Below are 20,728 nucleotides of genomic sequence, written 5' to 3' on the forward strand. Positions count from 1 at the left end.
CAATTTCCTTTTTTTTTTTTTTTTTTTTTATTCAGTGGTGGAAACGGGCTTCCATACTTCTCTGATGTGTTTTGATCTTCATTATCTATTTAATGTAGAGATGCACCGATCGATTGGCCAGGGATCGGAATCGGGCAATTTTCCTCATGATCGGCCCGGATCGGTGACCGGCCGGTCAGTCTCACTTCTTTTTCCGATTCCGAGCCGATCCGTTTTGTTACCAGCGACACAGGCAATAACGTCAGCCACACATTCTCGCTCTCTTCTCTCGCTCCGGTTAAATAGTGCTTGTATTGCACATTATTTTAGTCATTCCCGCAGGTTTCGCGCTTACACCAAACGTGTGCGCACCACCACTGATCTATATTATTAGTGGAGCGCACAAGCCGCGCTCAGTCTCAAACAGCTTGTGAGCCACAAATACCAAAATGAGTGGCTAACTATGCTAAAACGTTCAAATACATACAAAATTGTCAAAATGCCCGTCTTGGCGAGTATCCAGTTGAACACAGGCAGATTTGGAAAGTTAAATAATTGAGAAAGAGAACACGTTGTGTAACACTATATTGGGTGCGTTGATAAACTCTTAAAGGGACCGCAGTCCAATATTCCTGCTGCTGTCTGTCATTTTAATCAAAGAACAAAAGACAAAGAAAACCACTTTCTGCTCTTGACTGAATACGTTTTATAACTTTAATGGTAAGCATTAATCTGTTTTTAATTTTTACTATGAAGACTACAGACATTAAATTAATCAAATGTAAAATAACACTGGATGTGTTATTTTACATTTGATTACTGTAATTTCTGTAGTATTTCTTACCTGAATAAAAACTTACTTAACCTGAAAAACTTAGTTGCGTAGCTCTCTTTATTCTATTGCATTTATTTGTGCTGTTGTTTGCAATTTTTTTTTATTTGTTCTTATTTTATTTTTTTTACTTGTGTTTTTTTAATTAAAATAAAACTTTGCGTTGAAGAAAAGTAGATTTTTGTTTGTATATGCTGTCAATTATAGTTCTTAGAAAGAAAATCGGAATCGGCAAAAATCGGTATCGGCAGATCACACTAACGAGAAATCGGAATCGGCCAAGAAAATTGCAATCGGTGCATCTCTAATTTAATGCACACAAAATGGATAGTCTACAAGACGTAAAAAAAACTATTCTTAAAGTAGCAATGCGTAAAATTTGTTGGGCTAAAATATCGAGAGAAGGCTTGTTGAAGAATATAGTAAATGTAGACCTCTTTTAAAATGAAGTTTTCATTCAGCTCCTCAGGTTCCTCCTCCTACATCTCGTAACGGGGTTCGGGAAACGCCACCCCCTCCACCCCCTTACCGCGGCGGGCCACAAACATCTTCTGAACCCCCTAGTCGAGGGAAGCCCCCTCCTCCCTCCTCTACTGGACGCCAGTCTTCAGGACATGCACCTCCTCCTCCTCCACCTCTCCGGAATGGACATACGTCATCTGCCCCCAAGTCCTTTTCTGGTGAGTTCCACCATATTCATCAAACAGATAATGCAATCTCAGTTCATTCTCTTAGTTGCTCATTTGTTTATGTGTGGGAAGTGCTCTTAGATCAGAACTTTGATTTTGGTTGTGGACCTGTAGTCTATTGTGCATCAGCACATGAAAATAACCCTGAAGTCAAATGAGCTCTCAGTAATTCAAATGCGGCCCACTTATTTCCTCATTACACCCGTCAACAAAGCCTTCTTAGAACACAGATGTAATGCCAGATAAGTAGTTCTGAAAAATAAGGTCATCATTTCATGTAAATGTAATTTAGTCCGTTGCGTTGCGTGTTTCAGAGCGAGTCTGTGTTCATTTACACATGAGCAGCACATGATCCAGTGTTTTCAGTGTCTCCATGTGGCTCCGTTCACACTCAGTGCTGCTCCACACAAACTCCAACTCTGAATGTGCATTTAGCAATTGAAATTGCAATATATGACAAAATAATTTTTTTTACCAAATCATGCATCCCTTGTTTTAAGTTCTCTTAAATTACTTTTTTTTTTCTAAACCTATTAAATGTTACAAAATAATAGAATTTTTTTGTAACATTAAATGTCTTTACTGTCACCTTTGATCCTTGATGAATAAAAATATTAATTTCTCTATCTTTTTTTTATGTTACATACCCCCAAACTTTTGAATGGTTGTGTATCACAATTTCCACAAAAATAAATAAATAAATACAAAATAAGCAGCACAACTGTTTTCAACATTGATAATAAAAAGAAATGTTTCTTGAGCAGCAAATCAGCATATCAGAATGAATTCTGAAGGATCATTTGACACTAAAGACTGGAGTAATGATGCTGAAAATTGCTGGGGAATTTAATATATATATATATATTTCAATTAAAAAGTTATTTTAATTACAATTCCATTTCACAACATTCCTGTTTTTATTGTATTTTTTAACAAATACTTGCACCATTTAGATTGTTTTTTTGTGTACATTGTTTATTTAATGTATTTAAATATACATACATTACATAATGTAATGTATGTATATTTTATGTATTTCTTTAAATATTTAATGAAGCTTTAATCTACAAACGACTGTGGAATAGATGAATAATATTATTTTCTAATATAATTATTTTTCAGATTATCACAGGTTTCATATGAAGAACTAGCAAAAACATTTGTGAAAAGTTGTTCTAACAGCCACATCCTAAATTAAATTAATGTGCTAATCTTGACATGGTAGTTAAACATCAGCATATGCAAAGCTACTTGTCCACTAGGTAGTGCATAAAATAGTTTTGTCGTTGATTGATAAATGTTTGATGTCTCTTCTCAGATGATTTTGAGTCCAGGTATGACTTCCACCCTATAGAGGACCTTCCCCCGCCTGAAGAATACAGACCCTTCCAGAAGAGCTATCCCAGCCAAATCAACAAGAGTAAAGACCTTACTTTTAACTTTGACCTATCCATAGAGATAAACCTTTACAGATTTTGTTGTACACATTTCCTCATGTCCTCTTTATCTTTCGTTCTCCAGCTTTAGTGAGAGGTGCTCCTCCACTGCCTCCTGTTGGAGGAAGATGAACACTGTGTTCAGAGAAGAGAAGGACCACAAAGAGCTGACATATAAACACATACACACACAAATACGTACATGCGTACACAAACGTGTTTGCCACACAAACATTAATTACACCTTCAAATACATCTAAAAATGTGACATCGTTCATAGGGCAACTCTATAAACACCTACATGATCTCCTATTCAAACCACTCCAGAATGCTGTAACCTCTAGACCAGACAACACTGTGCAATATTCCTGTGCTGCCTAGAAATGCACCTTTCAATATTGTCTCAGTTGACAGCGGCACAGCAATGCGAGAGCAGACAACTCCAATTAACATGAAGCTTGATGTGCACATTCCTTACAGCAACCAGTTTTTATTCAGTGAGAAAATGTGTAGCACTTTATTGATTATTGATGATTATGCATATCAGACAAAAGGACAATCGTGTATTTTTATTCTTCTTTAATAAGAAAGCTGCTAAAACAGCTGTACTGATGCAAATAAGAACCTAACAGAAACATCTAAAACAAAAAAAATAATAATTAAACATAAAAAATGTCAGCATCAGGAAATCAGGAGGTAACCCTTGCTGCGAAATCTTTTTTTTTTGTTTTTCTGTTCATATTTCTTTTTAATTGTATCTATTTGTTTAGGCCTAGCTATTTTAGTAGACTATCACAGTTTTGTATTCTGGTTTTGTATATGCTTTATTGCTCTGCGTCAATTCAAGTCATATGTTGTTCTTTTAAATATTTGTGCATGAGTGTTATGTTAAATAAATAAATAAGAAATATGCCTAATATTCAAGGCCGAACCCTGTGATTTCAGTGTTCAGAATACATTGAGGAAGATGTGAGAAGTCATTCTGGGGCTGATAACCTTATTTGTGTTTCTCCAGCTGTGTGAGGTGTACAGTAAGCTGTGTAAGCAGAGGCAGGTGGGAGGTGTCGGACAGACCGAGTGTCTGTCTCTCTGCAGTCTGCTGGAAACAGGAGGCCCAATAAGGCCCTCTATGGTATAAACTACGCATTGAGACAGAGACCGCTGATAAAATATTGTTCTGGGCCCAGTAAATTTAAGCAACGGCCCTTTTACAAAATTAATAAACCTAGAAAATTTTAAGTTGTACAATCTGTGGCCTAATAAAAGTCGTTTTATTCTACATATGGACCGCTCACAATTGTTTCCAAAAAAAAAAAAAGTTAAATTGAAACACCAAAACTTGAATTTTACTTCCTCACTCTCCATAACCTGCCTATTTTTGGACACTCGGTTGTGTAATGCTTCATCCACACCAATAGGTGTCAGTATAAAGTCCAAAACCACTGCATAGTAAAATAAAACAAAATCAAATGAAACTTTTTTTTATTAGTGTACCTTTAATTGATTTGATCAATGATATGTATTTTCTTTTTTAAAAAAAGATTTAGAAAAAGGAAACATTTTTCTCACTAAGGTATTAATTAGCCAGTTTTCTGTTTTTCTTTCACTTACCTTAACGACTGGCCCATTAAATGAATAAACCACAATTCACCGAAACTACATGAGTAAACTACACCTTTAACACAAACAGAATTTAGTGAAGGACAAAGTAGGCAAAATTCAGTCCATCTTTATTTTTTTGCCTTATTTTTTCAGCATGTTAATTTAGAATAAATCTACATTACTTAAAAGAAGGCCCACTTGGGTGTGTGAAAGATGTGTTGGATGTTAGATATTGACCTGTTTGGTTGCAGCGTCTGACAAGTTTCTCAAGGTCCACAGGCAGTTTTGATTCAGACGTTGACTAGAGCCGTTCAGATGCTTACCAAGAGCTTGCATTCCACCTGAGAGAGAGAACATTTTAGATACATTTGTGGGTGGCAGTGTTATTTTAGTTAACTAAAACTATAAAGAAAGATTTTCCTTACTTTTAATAAAATAAACATTAACTGAGAAAAAAAAACTAATAAAAAAAAAATATATATATACATTATTTCACCTAGATGCCAAAGCAATATTTTTCATTTCAATTTAACTTGATGTATCAAAATAACTAAAACTGAAATTTAATAAAAAACTATATAGACTTATTAAAAATAAAATTTCATAAACATAAAAAAATGTATGCAATTTCATTGGAGAGATACAGTGTCTTTATTTCAGATGTCAAAGTCAATGTTTCAAAACAGCAATCATTCACATAAACACACGACTGTTGTTGAAATAATGCATTTTTTTTATTGTTTTATTGAACACCTGCCACTTGCACGTCCAGAATTTGATAAAACATCTATCACTGATGTCCATAGTGGATTAGTATAATTAAAAGTAAGTGTGATGGCTGCCTTAGCAATATTTAGAAGAGGGGTTCTAATTTGACTTACCAGCATCCACAATAGCAGGTTTGTTACTAGGACAGACAGAGAGCACTTTGAGCACACGGCTAGTGGTCCAGAGCAGCTTCTCATAGTTGTAAGTCCTCATGATACTCACTAGACCCTCATGGCCACCGTTAGCCAGGATAATCAGCTGGGAGACAATCAGACAGATGTTAACACGACACACCATCAAACTTCAATGAAAACTCTACAATCCTTAACAAAGAACAAGAACACGAGAAACAGAACTTCAAAAACTAATACATTTTTGTATTTTTTTTAATAATGAAATAAACACCTTGCTCTCCTGGTTGCCATAGGAAAGCAGCTGTAGGCAGTCTGTGGTGATGGCCAGGAACTTGGGGTTGGTTTTCTTCAGCAGGGGAACCATCCTCTGCAGACCATCAGCCAGACGCACCGCCATCTTGGCTCCCTCCTGATGCAGAAGCAGGTTGTGCAGGGTGGTGATGGCATAGAAAAGAACTGAATCCATTGGAGAACTACAAAAGAAATGGGTTGGATAGTTCAGATCAACTGCTGGAGTAATTTCTTAAAAAATGAATAATATTGTAAATAAAACATTATTTTATTTACAAAAAAAATACAATCTTTATTAATTGTTTTTATTTTTAAGTAAGAGTTTATAAAAAAAAAAGGAATTTTTTTGTCAAAAGTTTTTCAAATTAAGAAGTCCTTTTTTTCATCATTTTTTTTTTTTTTTACAATTTTTTAAATGTTTTTTTGCAGCGTATCGAAGAATAAATTAAATCACCATCTACTTTCAATTGAAGTCCTGGAGAAATTTTCTAGTAATTTAGAAATATCTACGTTCCAAATAATGTAAATAAAACATTATTTTATTTACAAAAAAAATAGTTTTATGATTAATTGTTTTTATTTTTAAGTAAGAGTTTATAAAAAAAAAAGGAATTTTTTTGTCAGAAGTTGTTCCAACTAAGAAGTACTTTATTTCATCATCTTTTTTTTTTTTTTACAACTTTTTAAATGTTTTTTTGCAGCGTATCGAAGAATAAATTAAATCACCATCTACTTTCAATTGAAGTCCTGGAGAAATTTTCTAGTAATTTAGAAATATCTACGTTCCAAATAATGTAAATAAAACATTGAATCACACATTTGCAATGAAATGTGTCCAATCAAATGAGAGAAATCTGTTATGTGCAATAAATTCATTAATTAAAATGGCTTTAATTTAAGGTGACACAAATACGACATACAAGTTTTATGAACGAAGTTTTTATTTTCATTTTTAAAGTAATAGTTTATCCATAATGTTGTTCAAATTAGGTTTCCTTTTTTATTTCATCAATGAAATACAAAAGGAAGTCTTAGGCAGAATATCTTAAAGAATTTAGCACACACTAATTTATGACTTTTTAAACTGCTTTTTGCAGCTTACTGAAACATAAACCACCATCCAATTTTAAATCAAGTGCTGGAGTAATTTCCTAATAATTAGGAATATCTATGTTCCAAATAATGTAAATAAAACCCTGAATCACCCATCTGCAATGGAATGCGTGCAATCAAATAAGGGAAATCTTTTATGTGCAATAAATGCATGAATTAATATAGCATCAGTTTAGGGTGAAACATATACGAAATATGGAAGTTTTATAAATCATGTTTTTATTTTTAAAGAAATATTTTCCCCTCAAAATGAACATTTTGAAATAATTATGCTGTACAAATGACATGAGGGTGAATAAATCACAATAATAATAATCAGATTTTCAGGTGAACTCGTCCTTTACTTCAGTATGACTCTCTCACCTCAGCAAGCGCACCAGAGCTGGAATGCCTCCTGATTTAAAGATGGCGAGCAGCCCCTCGCGCTGGTGCGAAAGGTTGTGCAGGATGCTGGCTGTGGCGCGGGTCGTCTCCATGTTGGACGTGTTCTGCATGGCTCTCACAACAGCGGCCACCATCTGCGGGGACTGCATCAGAGCCCGACGGGACGCCTCCTTGCAGGTCAGCTGGTTCACGATCATAGCTGCCTTATTCACCACGACCTGAAGTCAAGAGAGAGGGTTCAAAGGTCAGGACATGACGTTACTGTGCTTGTGTGTTTTTCGGTGATTTTTATAAAAAGCAGAGACTGAATGTTTAATACGAGCAGCGAGGTACCTGGTCTTCGTCGTTGAGGAGTTTGGTGAGCTCTGGAATGGCGCGTGTGGCGAGTTCGGCATCGTCCTGGTAGTTGATGAGATGAATGATGGCGGCTTTGAGCTGCTGAGACGGTTCGGCCAGCTTCTGTACATTGGTCTGCTGGGACGGATCCATCTGTGTGGAAAGGATGGCCGTTCCCTCCATCACTGTCTCAGGAAACATGGCCGCCCTCACACGCTGGGCACGAGTCATATTATACTGAGACTCCACGTCTATAGGAGAGAGTGACACATAGAGAATTAAACACTAAACTTTCAAACAAGCTTTCATGGTTGCAGTTGCCAGATTTCAAATCCTTCAATCAGAGCTTTTTTCTTAAATCTGCCCAGTGGTTTACTGAATCTTCCCAAACTGGCAACCATGTGCACACGCTCTCTCTACATTACGGAAAAAGTGCTGATGAGCTGAAAACACCGGCAAACATTTAAGTCAGAGTTTAGAAATCTCTACTGAGATATTCTGCTTAAATAAAAGTGTAATAGAGCCAGTCTGTGTTCTTTCATGCGATTCTTTGCACTGTTTACTGTGACTACATCTTGTTCTCTTGCTTATGTGAAAGTGCAATAATTTTGATGAAATGTAAAAATGTTAAATGATAACAATCATGCTTAATAATCGTGATCATATTTTTGATCGAAATAATCCTGATGAACCGTTTAACCATTATCGTGCAGCCCTAGTATATGATATGTTCTTCACCTGCAGGGTTCTCTGAGAATGTGGTGGAGTAGCTGAACTTCTTGGTGCTGTACTCTGTTCCATCTTTATCTGAGCGAACTGTAGTGGCTCCTGACTGGATGCCTGAATCTGTCCCGTAATACGACTGTTGCCATTCTGTGACCTTCACCGCGCCTGGGGCCTCTGCCACTGATACACACATACACAACAAGAGTTTGAGTTGATCTATTTGCATCAAAACCATATAAAACACCCACTGATGTTACTCATACAATCACACAAAGCATCATGAAACATGGAAATCAGTAGAGAGATGGCCTCAAAGCTAATAAACATGAATTACAAAGCAGAAAACTCCTTTCCTTTAATTTGAAAGAACTATTTAATTGATTGGGATTTTTATTAGGGATGCCCAATGTATTAATACTATATCAATTATTAGAAAATATTAGAGATTTATATCAGTATCGGTCGATACTGGATATTAGATATTTAGTTGTGCAGGCTCTTTTCCCTTGTTTTTTCACACACTTTTTTCCATCAACTAACACTCAAAGTTCATCTTTAAATCATTAATATATAAATAAAGACATTAAAATAAATTAAATCAACCTCAAATGTCAAAATGAGTATCCATTATAATGTTGTGATGCCTAATTCACTTATAGCATTTAAAGATTAAGCTTTTAGTATTATTTATTTAATTTTCTCTTTTACATAAAATGGTAAATATAAATAACTTTTACTCTTTGCCATTTAGTGGTTATCATTCATGATATGAAAATGTTAATTGGATTATGTGCATTGTACAGACTAATATTGTACAGGGCTCAACGCTAAGGATTTTTTCTATTGGCCCAGTCAGACCAGTGATTCACATTTTTACTTGCCCTACCAATGTTTTCACTGGCCCTGGCATAAAAAAATAAAATAGTCGCTGTTATCATTGTTTTTGACCCATGTTATCTTTTATTCTGATAAATAAGCTTATATGACACCAACATTTTAGATACCAATTAAATTATACAATTCCCGATTCCAATTTCGATACCAGAGAAAAAACGACTAGCCTAAAAAATATAAAGTTAAAAAATTGTTAAAGACAAGTGAACAGTCAGTAAATAAGAACAAATGAACAAATTACAAGCAATAGCACAACTGAATATAAAGAACAAAGACACAAATGAAATTATGCTTTATGAAAAACGGGCTGAATGAGACAGATTCACTCTCTGACAGCAGGTGGCGCTTATGGAACAGCAGTGATACAGCTTTTCCTTGGTCACCGCTGTAAACAAAGCAGCACTTCACTTATTAACACTATATTAAATGCATTATAGAGAGGCAAATGAAAAGAAAGCGGCATGTAAACTTTTCTGAAGACTGTCAGTTCCCCTCAGAAACACATTCATATAAACCCTCAGTTCAATATTTAGGTTTTTCTTCCAATATTTCGTGCATCATGAACAGTGACTTTTTTCTGTCTTCTACAGTATTTTCTCCTCTTTGGGTTCGTCTTCACACCTCTTACACATTTGTAATATTTCCACACAATGTAGATTGTGTGCAAGGCGGGAACAGAGATCGGCTGAAATAAAACAAAAAATGGCCAGTCGACGGGTGCATCTGTGCTCCACTGTAGAATTTAAATATCGATTAATCATTGATAAAGCTACAAAGTTACTTGCCTAGACGGGTATTTTGACCTACTTTTGTATGTATTTGTCTGTTCAAGTGCAAGAATACACACTGTACACAGCGCATGAGTACTGAATGGAGTTGTCTTTTGCATCTTGCTAAAATGCTTTAAAAAAATATATATATTTTTTTTTTTTTGAAGGGCTTAAAAACATGTGCAAATGATAAACTTTCGTGACGACGCAGCAGTGGCCCGATCAGGCCAGCGACACACTCGTCAACTGTCCCGAGCGTCTTTCACGCTGGCCCCGGGCCATCTGGCAGTGTCGAACCCTGTTGTAACAATTGCAAGTACTTACAGTGTATTTCCATTTTGGCCTCCTGGACTCAAACCAAACAGTCCAAAAGTAAAACCTGCAAAACAACAAAACGATCATATATATTAATCAGAAATATTAAAACGTATTTGTGCAAAACAGCAGCCAAAGCTTGTTAAAAATTTAATTAAGTCCTGCTGCAATCTGTTCTTGATCAACAAGATGAAAAACCCTTGGCGTCTCAAACAAGGCGTATGATATAATGCTTGATTGAAAGCACAACAACCTCACAAAACCGGCTCGGCGTGTTTCAACATTTACACACCCCTACACACACTTAAACACACAACTACACTGTCCATTTCAGACAACAGCTCAATATTGGAGCAGTATTGTTTCTTAAAATCCATTCATAACTTAAAGCAAAGCAATAATAAAACCTTGTTCTCAAAATAAGCAAGATCAGACCAAATGTATTTGGCTGCCATAACTTTTTCTCCTTTCACATTTATCTGCACCTTGTAGTGTCGATTTACTTTCACTTGAACTCCTCTTCATACGTTATCAATTATTTCTCCCTTCCCCACCTTCAGGTAATCTACAGTACATCTTCCATTTCTCTTGCTCTTTTTATAGCACATTCTGACTGTGTCTAACCAAAACCTTTGAACTCCAGAAGAGAAGAGGAGATTTGCTTTTTCATTGAACAGACTGCTATCCGATTTAATATAAACATTCCATTAACACTTGGCCACATAAATGTGCACCCATAAAGCAAACATAAATCATCAGATCTACTATTCCTGTGTTATATGCAAATATCAGCTTGGGAGGAGTTGAACTCTTTTACTCTTGATCGAGTCAGGTCTTGTATGCACCTCAAACAACCTACTGAGGTAGTTTGATCAGATCTAGAAAGCTTCTTGAAGGGCATTTGCATGTGGTCTTTTCATGAATGGATAGCTCTAAATGCATAAAATGACCAAGAGATGACCAATACCCCAGAGAAGACAGATCAACATACTCAATGATCAACTAATAATGATTTTGATAGTCTATTAATCCCACATAAAATTTTTACCAATAAATAAATACATTTATTATATACGTAATAAAGTTTATTAATTTCCAATTAAGTTGATAAAAAGCCTAACTTTATGTTCAGCATTAAAAATAAATGTCATATATTTATTAATATATTGTTATATATTTATTTATCTATGATAAAGTCTAAGTGTCTAAAAATTCTTACATTTATGTTCAACATTTAAAAAAAACATATATATATATATAATTATATTGTTATTTTTATCTATAACAAATAATGTTTATTTTCTGATTAAGTGAATAAAAAGCCAAACTCTGTTCTTTAATATAAAAATATTAAAAATATATATTTAAAAAAAACTAAAGCACAAACACACTTTATTTTTTTTTGTTTCCAATAAGCAAATAAGATCTGATCTGAGCATCCCAGCACTCATGACAGCTGTTCTATTCTGGTTATATTCCCAAAAGAGGAGGGACTGATCAAGGACAGGCCTCAGGACATAACAACCTGATTGGTTGATTAGAGCAGCCAAAGAGCACCAGCAAAGTCTTTGTGCAAGTAATGCCACAGTTGAATTATAATACATTAGTATGAATTAACCAAGCACCTAAATGCACAGTGAAGTGGTTTGATGGATTCATTCCAATAAACTTTTCAAAATGCACGTGATCAGAGGGTAGACACTCCCCAACCAGCAGGAATGCCTGACCACAGCCCAACAAACAATCGTGTAATGAAATGAAAGTTCCATTTTAGACATGTGCTGTACTTTACAGAACATCATGAGAACAGACTGAACATATTTTGGATGCCTTGCATGTCGACACTCGAATAGAGGGTGAACACACGCACATATGTGGTGTGTGTGGCTGCGCTGCCACTAAGAACAGAGTTTTTTAGCAAAATAAACTGAACAGCAATACTAAGCAGATGTCTGTTGGTTTGCAAAACCTGTGGTTGTTTATTCGTGCCAAAATATGCCTCATGCTGACACAAATAGTCTTTTCGTGTGTTACTATACACATTACTGAAATGGTTCTTTAGAGTTTAGAATTATTTATTTAGCTAGTTTTTCTTCGCATATAAAGGTCCTGCGAGTTTAACTCCCTTCACTATGGCAATGGCATCAGGACACACCTAGCTGGGTGTAACCAAGTCAAAAACCTGTCAAAATGCATAAAATGCAACACGCTGCCCTGCAGGTGAACGATAGCAAGTGTCTGCGTGAACACTGGGTGTGGGTGTTTTCTCAAGCTCCCAGTCTAGTGAGCTAAAGAATCATATTTACACACCCACTTTAGTACGTCCATACACTGTACTGCAATTTAAACAACAAAAAAAAGCAATAAAACATAGCAGATTATAACAGATTAGGTGAGATATCATTCAAGATCAGCTTTACACCTTACTGATTTTGGTCGCGGTCCAAACAATTACAGTTAGTGAGTTTTACTAATGCATACTTGCATGAAGACACAAGAGGTGTTTTAAAGGGTGAGGTCAATCACACAATTGCAAGGACACACCCATATAACACTACATGAAAAATCTTAGAAATTTACATCTGAAAGAACCTGAGGCATATTTAAGACCAGAGGTGGGCTCTTGACTCGTGGCAGTAAGCAAACACCCAGTAGAAATGGGGTACTTGGACTGCAATTATGTATGAACCTGGACTCAATCGCATGCGATTGTCATGCGCATCTCGTCAGTAAAGGCGGTCCTGTGATTGGTAGTAAATCTCCATCACCTGCTTTCAGATGGAGCGGTATTTAATACACAGAGCCGTAGTTCACTGACAAGCTAGGCGATATCGCAAAAATACAGACTTTTGCATGCACACAGGAAACTGTCTTTCGTTAGGGCAGTATGTCATATTTCAAGGCCTCAGGTCTCTTTAATGCATATTCTATGGTAGCCAAGAAACCGCACCACGAAATGGGCTGATGGTGCAATAGGGGGCTCATGTGGATTATCCTATATGTTATGTTTAATGGTTTCTCGTGCGCACAAAAAAGTCTGTGTATTTTTTATTTTTGCAAAGATCCTTGAGGCTATGTAATACGGTGCTAAGAATATTGTGAGAAGAAACTCAAAGCATTTATAACCTGCATTTTGCATAATGAAAAAGTGCACCTTGAATTCATTCGGTCGTGTCTGACAATCACAATTGATTCATTAAACAGCTGCCATGAAAATACACTTATTATTTTACTTATTATTTTCATCATTCTTCATTTTCTATTATAAAAAACTAAATAGGGGCAAATATTTTTCCATACTCTGCTTTCTTTTTTCTATACTTTTCAACAGCAGGGTTCCTATGCGGATTGGAAGAGTAATTAGCTGGTGAGGTGGATTTACTTATTGTAGAGTTAACGAAAGTTTTCATGAGCATTGTAATGTTCGAAGTAGATATCATAACAAATGTCAGTAGCAAGATTTTAAAATGAGTGGTTCATTCGTAAATTCGTTCGACCGTTCGTTCGGGCAGAGCTACATAAGGTCCATAGCTGCATGCATTCTTTTTTTATTAACACCTGAATGTGGTAAAGTTCCATAAAAAAGCATCGTTTTGAACAAAGAGCTGGAAAAAAAACCATGTTTGTGTCAAAGACTATGTCTGGATTGGATTCAGAACGATGATCAAAACATAGATGGAGTAGATCGTTTTCTTCAGAATCATCACCTACCCCCACCTAAAGTCCCTGCCTAAAGGACCCAGCGCCTCTGTCAGCTTCTGAGACTGCGATGTGTTTGACTCATACTGTGAGGAATCAGAGCGGATTGTGGATATGACACATCCCAGAGCTGATTCCCAAAACTCTAATCCAGGTGTGACATTCGACACCAGTCCATGGTGTGCTTATTGTGCTACAGTAGTCTAGTCTCCCACCCACCATTTCTTATACACACCCTCTCAATGACGTTCTGTCATGTACTGACATATATTTACAAAACCATGCCCAACAGTGGCCACTGGATCTGGTGTATTTTGCCCATTATGAATTATGAATCAAAATAAAAAATTCAAATAATAAATAAATTGAATATAAATGGAAGCACTGCACATCAGAATACCGTAAATTACCGTAAATAGCTTTAAATGCTACAAGTAAATTTGGTATCACAACATTCTGCAATACAGTATGAAAAAGAACCATGCAATTTTGCGATTAGCTAAAGATTAAATAACAGTGTTTTAAAACATTTTTCATGTTTTAAAGTTTAACATTAAGTGAGCACTGGATGATGATGACAAAATAATTTATGTAAAATTAACCATCCAATATTGACCAGTGACAAATATATTACCAATATATCTTGTATCCACATTAAAAATGATGGTACAATATATAATTAATGATTTATGCGCCATAATTTTCAATATGTTAGGTAAAGAATCTGATTATACAACAGTTAATTTGTGAGTGGCCAGTATCTTGTTGCAGTCTTCACTGAAAGAAAAAAAATTTGTAGAAACAATTTTCACTCAGGAATTGCTAGTAAATGTCACAAATAATCGCAAAGAAATGGCAAGTAACATATTGAATTAAATGAGAAAATGTTAAGTAGATAAAACTTAAATAAATAATATTTTCATGTAAAACATATGTCAATAATCTTTATTTACAACTTCAAAAACCATATTTTTCAGTGTGTGTGACACACAAATCTTGATGCTCTGGCTTCTTTTGGAATAAAAAAATATATATATATACACAACGTTATATAAACACACGTTACTCAATATGAACTTCTTGTTTGCAGAACCCTACTGTATCAGTTTTAGGTTATGTACACAAAATCGCTCACATTTCCGTGTCTCTCTCACGCTCTCACATGACCTGACGGCTAAAGAATGGCAGAATCAGATGTGCTGATGGTGCTCATTCATAGAAAAATACTGAGGACTAACATACAGTCGCCATAATCTCTCTCTCAATCTACCCTGCCCTCAGGACAGACAGGGAGTGCCACTGATATGACTCAGTTGTGTGTGGTCTTCTACTCCGAGACAACCTCTTTTAAGATATGTCAAGCTTTTCAGTAGGGTCGCAGAATGTGTGTCCATGCCATGACACTAATTTCTATTAATGCATTCTAAAATTCAATAAAATTCTGTTCATACATGCATTTTATGCATATTGATTTGATCTTCTTTTATTGTCATTATAAAGTGGATTTCAATCTTTTATTAACTAAGGTATTTTTACTTGTGCATGTGAAGTTGTTGGTGCTTATTGTAATACTTTTTATTGTAGAGGTGCTACAAAAATACATTTTATTATTATTCATTTTTACTTAAAAAACATCTCTTAATATAAGTCTTAATATCATCATGAACAAAAAAAGTTTAAATTATATACATTTATAAACAAATATTTAAAAGATATTTCTAAATTATGAAAGAATGAAATTCTTTTGACACAATCTTTTATCATTATTTCTTAAAAAATACTTAAGAAAAAAACATTTAAAAAATGTTTTATCCACCAAATCTAACAAATTTCATGTGGTGCAACCAACATGCAGGGGGAAAAAGCATAAAAAGGGAAATTACATCATAATTGAGTGGTCTCCTAAAATTTCAATTTCAAACTTTCATGTATTTAAGTGGAATGGAACATTTATAATTTTTTACTTGATGGTTACACCACATGACATTTTTAGAGTCATTAAATAAAAACGTATTTGTAGAAAGATTTTGAAAAGTTTTTCAAAATCATATGAAACCAACATGAATACAAATAACTGTCTAAGAGTTCATTTCTAAGAACAGTCATACTCACGATTGATAATCAGGTTTTAGTTTAATTATCGTTTTTGAACAAATAAAAAGAGTTGTCTTCATTATTTTGCTTCTTCTATGAATATACTGTTCATCATAATCACAGTATACTCAGTTTGCAGTCAGGCTTTATTTTTACAGTGACCAAAATGAGCCATTACCACATTTACAGCTGAATTACTGCCAGAAAGCAGCCATTTTGGTTTTAGAGTCAGTCTCCAGAGATTATACAGCTGCTATGCCTCATAGCTTTAATTCAGTAGTATGAAATCCAAAGCCACCCACATAGTAGAAGACACACACACACACACACACACACAGTTAATGACTTTGTGACCTGTCAGCTACCAGCTGAGCCCATACTGCTAAGAGCCTGCTGTGTTTGAGATCTCCCCAGATGCTCAGCTTGCTTCCGCTGGAGACAGCAAGTGGGCGAGCAGGTGGTCTGCACTGACTCGGGCCCGCGGGTTTCTTTAACCCCAGACAAATGCACACACTGGCCTCTCAAAATACAGCTCCATCAACCAGCACATCCAATTACACAGTTATCATACATAGGAGGTCAAATGAATCCGGCGAGTTATAATGTACATTTCTGACTACAGCTGCACACCCTCAGAATAATGGATAGCTATTAGAGAGGACTATTTGCAGTTTTCGTTCATCCTACAACAGAAATTTACCACAGAATAATATATAGGCTAGCTTTGCTAATGCAATGTATCATTAAATACATACATAAATATCTTTGAAATTACCTATCGATAAAACGGACCCCTGCAGAAAATTGTTCTGACTCCAAATGCATTAAAATTGCCTCTGTACCCATTTATCTGACTTTAAACTTTAAACTGGCCAATGGACACAAACTAAATTATGCATATTCAGCTCATGTTGCACAGCACTGCAGTAGAATGCACATCTCGAAAGTTACTTATGAGATAAATACATAATCATGATTATTTCGCAGCAGTAGGTAAACTCATCTTGAAGCAATTGATGTGTAACACCACAGTGAGATATCCAGGCATGTATGAACAGGTTGTGATATTTCAGCCTCAAGCTAAACCATTAGCACCATTAATTGACATGCAGGTCTAGAAAAGAAAATGATAAAATGATTAACAACAACAAATAAGCATATCAGAAATATCCATAACTGCGCATTAACTGGTCATAAGGACCAAAAAATGCATTGTTAGGGGCAACATGGTTGTTGGATGTAAATCATTCTTAATGCAACAATGCATGAAGCTACAATGATGCTGCAGATGCTCCATACTATTCAATTTACATGGTTTAAAAGCTAAATAGTGAGCAGGAAGAGAAAGGGCATTAGCAAACACTATCTGTCTGCTCGCTGCATGCTTGTGTCTCCATCCAGTTCGACGTGGTAGATTAAGAGATATTTGACAGGAGCAGTGAGTACATCTAATTTCCAGTGTCATGTAAATATTCAAGATGTCCACTATCCCATAATCCCTCTTCTGTTTCAGGCCAGTTGAGATGAAAGAGGTCATTCCTTCTGAATGCAGCGCTTGACTGAATGTGGGCAGCTGTGTGACTGCCTGTGGCTTGATGGACTATCAGTAACAATTCATGTTATTGTAAGACGCTTCTCGCCTGAGTCATTAGCAAAGGCATTAACAGTAAGTGGGGCATTATCTGAGACAGAGTTTCTGACATTTTACCAGCATTCTGAGGACTAAGTTTCAACAACAAGTTTCAACCCCTCCTGGTTTTTGAAACACATCATTATAAATAGAAGAAAGACAATTCATCAAGGTATCTGTGATTCTCATAAATGTCATCATTTTAGACCATTGTGCAATTTCTTCCTCAGAAAGGAGTAAAGCTACTTCATCATAGGCATGCATGAGTTTGTAGAGCACAACTGAGCCGAAGTGACAGTTGTTGAATATTTCATTGGTCTGAGATGTCCTGGGGAAACCTTGCTGTTTATGTATAAATCTGAAAAGATTAGGAGGAATACTATAGTATTCTGGAGCAAGTTTGACTCAGGAAGACAATCTGGTTAATGTTTGATGGGAGAAGAAGGCTACTACTTTATGAAGAGTCAGAGTATAACTAGGCTTGAACTAGAAAAGAAACAGAAACAATATATAGAGAGATGCACAATGTAACTAACATATTGGCTACTGGCTAATATTAGATTTTTAAACATTTCTGAATTAACCACATGCAAAAAATGCACAATTAAAGACATCAAATTTCGCCTATATGAAATATACATATACAATGTGTGTGCAATAGATATATTTGTAAATTATATATATTGGTAAAAAATTACAAATTTGGCACTCACTAAAAGCTGCTTTTTTTTTACAATTTATTAATTTATTATGTTTATTATCAAATCTTAAAATTAATATCAATTTTTATACTGTACATTATGTTCTGATACAGATTCACTTGCAGCCAGAACATACACACATATATATATATGCGTGTACAAATTACAAATGCAAATGGAAAAACAATAACAATTTAAAAAGACTGTACATCGTATATTTATCAAATCACTAAATGAATAATCATGTTTCATACTCTACATTATAATGTTGTGATGCACGTTTACTTGTAGCATTTTAAATGATTGATTTTCGTTAACAAGCATTTTGTTTTTCATGAAAATGTATTTAGACAAAACAGTACATAAAAATAGATTTTAATCAAGATTTTAACTAATTGTCAGCCATTTATTTTTTGACCATAAAATGAAAATAAACTATGATACTTAATCAGCTTTTCCACATCAGCCTGAATTTTAATAGCGGTTTATCCTTAATTATTATGATATAATTATAATATCCTTAACCCTAAAGGTATTGTGACTTGCTGGTACAATACGGTTATCTACTCTTCTATGACGTTATCTCTAGAGTTTTGGGCTTGAAAAGGTTGTTGCATCTTTCACACATGTTATTTCAACTTATAGGGGTCAGATGAGAACAAATACACTATTACGAAGGACTATGGGAATGTTCTTCGCTACCAAACAAAATTAAACAGAGGCCCTTTTAGAATGATTATTTATTAACCTAAGATTGTCTCTGGTGTGTGAAAATTCCCTGAATGGCCCCTTTCTCCACCTCTCCCTGGTTACACTACACCTCCCTAGCCCTGATTTAAGGAGTGGAGATGTTCTGTCTTGATGATACATGCCCGGAACCTCCCACAGCTTTTGACTCATGTTGAGCAAAGCAGCTCTCTCCTTTACAGGAACAGTGGTCTTTAGACAGAAACTTATAACATGTTATTTTTTATATATATCACACCCAGAACATCACCCAAAAGCTTTTAAACTGATCAAATCACACTTAATTTACACATTTTGAACTTCCCTTCTAGGGTTTGCAACGTCCATCTACAAGCTACAGGCACAGGCACATTCAATTATTCATGTTATGCAGTGTTAAACTCACTTTTCTCATTCTGTCTGTCAGGATATGAGGGTCTGAGATTAATTTTATATTGAGCGGAATTTGACTCCTTAATATAAAAACAAAGGGGAGGGAATAGAGGGCCTACTACACTCCTTTGTGACTCCTCAGTGTTAATTCAGTAGGTCTGTGCTGGTGTCGAGTGTTAACTGACATTTGAGGAGAGCTTTGTTAAAATTTCATGAGAGCTGAGCTGACCGCATAGAGTATGGAAAAGATATCAGTGCGCAAAAAGGTCTTGGAGAGGTAATTAAGTGAGAATAATACTTGAGTTATTCCATTGCTACTCAATATATCAGGCAGAGTATTAAGACAGATTCACACCAAGAAATATAACAATAAAGATAACTCTAGTGTCTATACCAATGCATGATAATATTCTGTTTATTAGAAGCACAGGCTGCAGTTTTGTTCTCTGCCACTTTAAATGCTCCAGCTCTTTAAATTCGGACAGATTCTGATTGGCTGTCAATGTTTTTATTGTTTGTCAGCTGGAAAAAAAAAACTTTCAAACAATATTGTTCCTCTGTGTCGTCATATAGTTGTGTTTTGGATGTCCCTATTTTCATTCAATGAAATTATGATTGTAACCTTATAGAGTCCTGCAGGGGCAGGATATATTTTTGTTGGACAAAACATGGAAACAAGTTAGCATTTTAGCACTTCCAGTTCCATTGTCCTGAAATCAGTGTGGGGTGGGGGGGGTGAGAATAATACTTGAGTTATTCCATTGCTACTCAATATATCAGGCAGAGTATTAAGACAGATTCACACCAAGAAATATAACAATAAAGATAACTCTAGTGTCTATACCAATGCATGATAATATTCTGTTTATTAGAAGCACAGGCTGCAGTTTTGTTCTCTGCCACTTTAAATGCTCCGGCTCTTTAAATTCGGACAGATTCTGATTGGCTGTCAATGTTTTTATTGTTTGTCAGCTGGAAAAAAAAAAACTTTCAAACAATATTGTTCCTCTGTGTCGTCATATAGTTGTGTTTTGGATGTCCCTATTTTCATTCAATGAAATTATGATTGTAACCTTATAGAGTCCTGCAGGGGCAGGATATATTTTTGTTGGACAAAACATGGAAACAAGTTAGCATTTTAGCACTTCCAGTTCCATTGTCCTGAAATCAGTGTGGGGTGGGGGGGGTGGGGGGGTGGGGGTGCATTTTATTCTAC

At 35.4% G+C, this 20,728-nt stretch overlaps 2 protein-coding genes across 4 annotated transcripts in view; one reads left to right on the forward strand and one right to left on the reverse strand.

Annotated features, from left to right (window-relative positions):
• The window catches only part of LOC107563570 (WAS/WASL-interacting protein family member 2-like), an 11,591-nt gene extending 8,498 nt beyond the window's left edge, over nt 1-3,093 (forward strand). For both annotated transcript variants that reach the window (XM_016248471.1, XM_016248472.1), the window contains exons 6-8: nt 1,273-1,491; nt 2,819-2,920; nt 3,022-3,093. In XM_016248471.1, coding sequence (XP_016103957.1) covers nt 1,273-1,491; nt 2,819-2,920; nt 3,022-3,068 — 368 coding nt within the window. In that variant the 3' untranslated portion in view covers nt 3,069-3,093. The remainder of the gene's footprint in view (nt 1-1,272; nt 1,492-2,818; nt 2,921-3,021) is intronic.
• Nucleotides 3,094-4,741: 1,648 nt separating this feature from the next.
• Nucleotides 4,742-20,728, reverse strand: part of LOC107563614 (junction plakoglobin-like) — a 20,973-nt gene continuing 4,986 nt past the window's right edge. For both annotated transcript variants that reach the window (XM_016248530.1, XM_016248523.1), the window contains exons 2-8: nt 10,279-10,333; nt 8,303-8,470; nt 7,562-7,815; nt 7,208-7,446; nt 5,712-5,913; nt 5,420-5,564; nt 4,742-4,879 (exon numbers count right to left, since the gene is read on the reverse strand). In XM_016248530.1, the coding sequence (XP_016104016.1) occupies nt 4,764-4,879; nt 5,420-5,564; nt 5,712-5,913; nt 7,208-7,446; nt 7,562-7,815; nt 8,303-8,470; nt 10,279-10,291 (1,137 nt within the window). In that variant the 5' untranslated portion in view covers nt 10,292-10,333 and the 3' untranslated portion in view covers nt 4,742-4,763. The remainder of the gene's footprint in view (nt 4,880-5,419; nt 5,565-5,711; nt 5,914-7,207; nt 7,447-7,561; nt 7,816-8,302; nt 8,471-10,278; nt 10,334-20,728) is intronic.

This window comes from Sinocyclocheilus grahami, unplaced genomic scaffold (assembly GCF_001515645.1).
Source record: "Sinocyclocheilus grahami isolate Dianchi unplaced genomic scaffold, SAMN03320097.WGS_v1.1 scaffold25.1, whole genome shotgun sequence".
In the NCBI taxonomy this organism is placed as follows: Eukaryota; Metazoa; Chordata; class Actinopteri; order Cypriniformes; family Cyprinidae; genus Sinocyclocheilus; species Sinocyclocheilus grahami.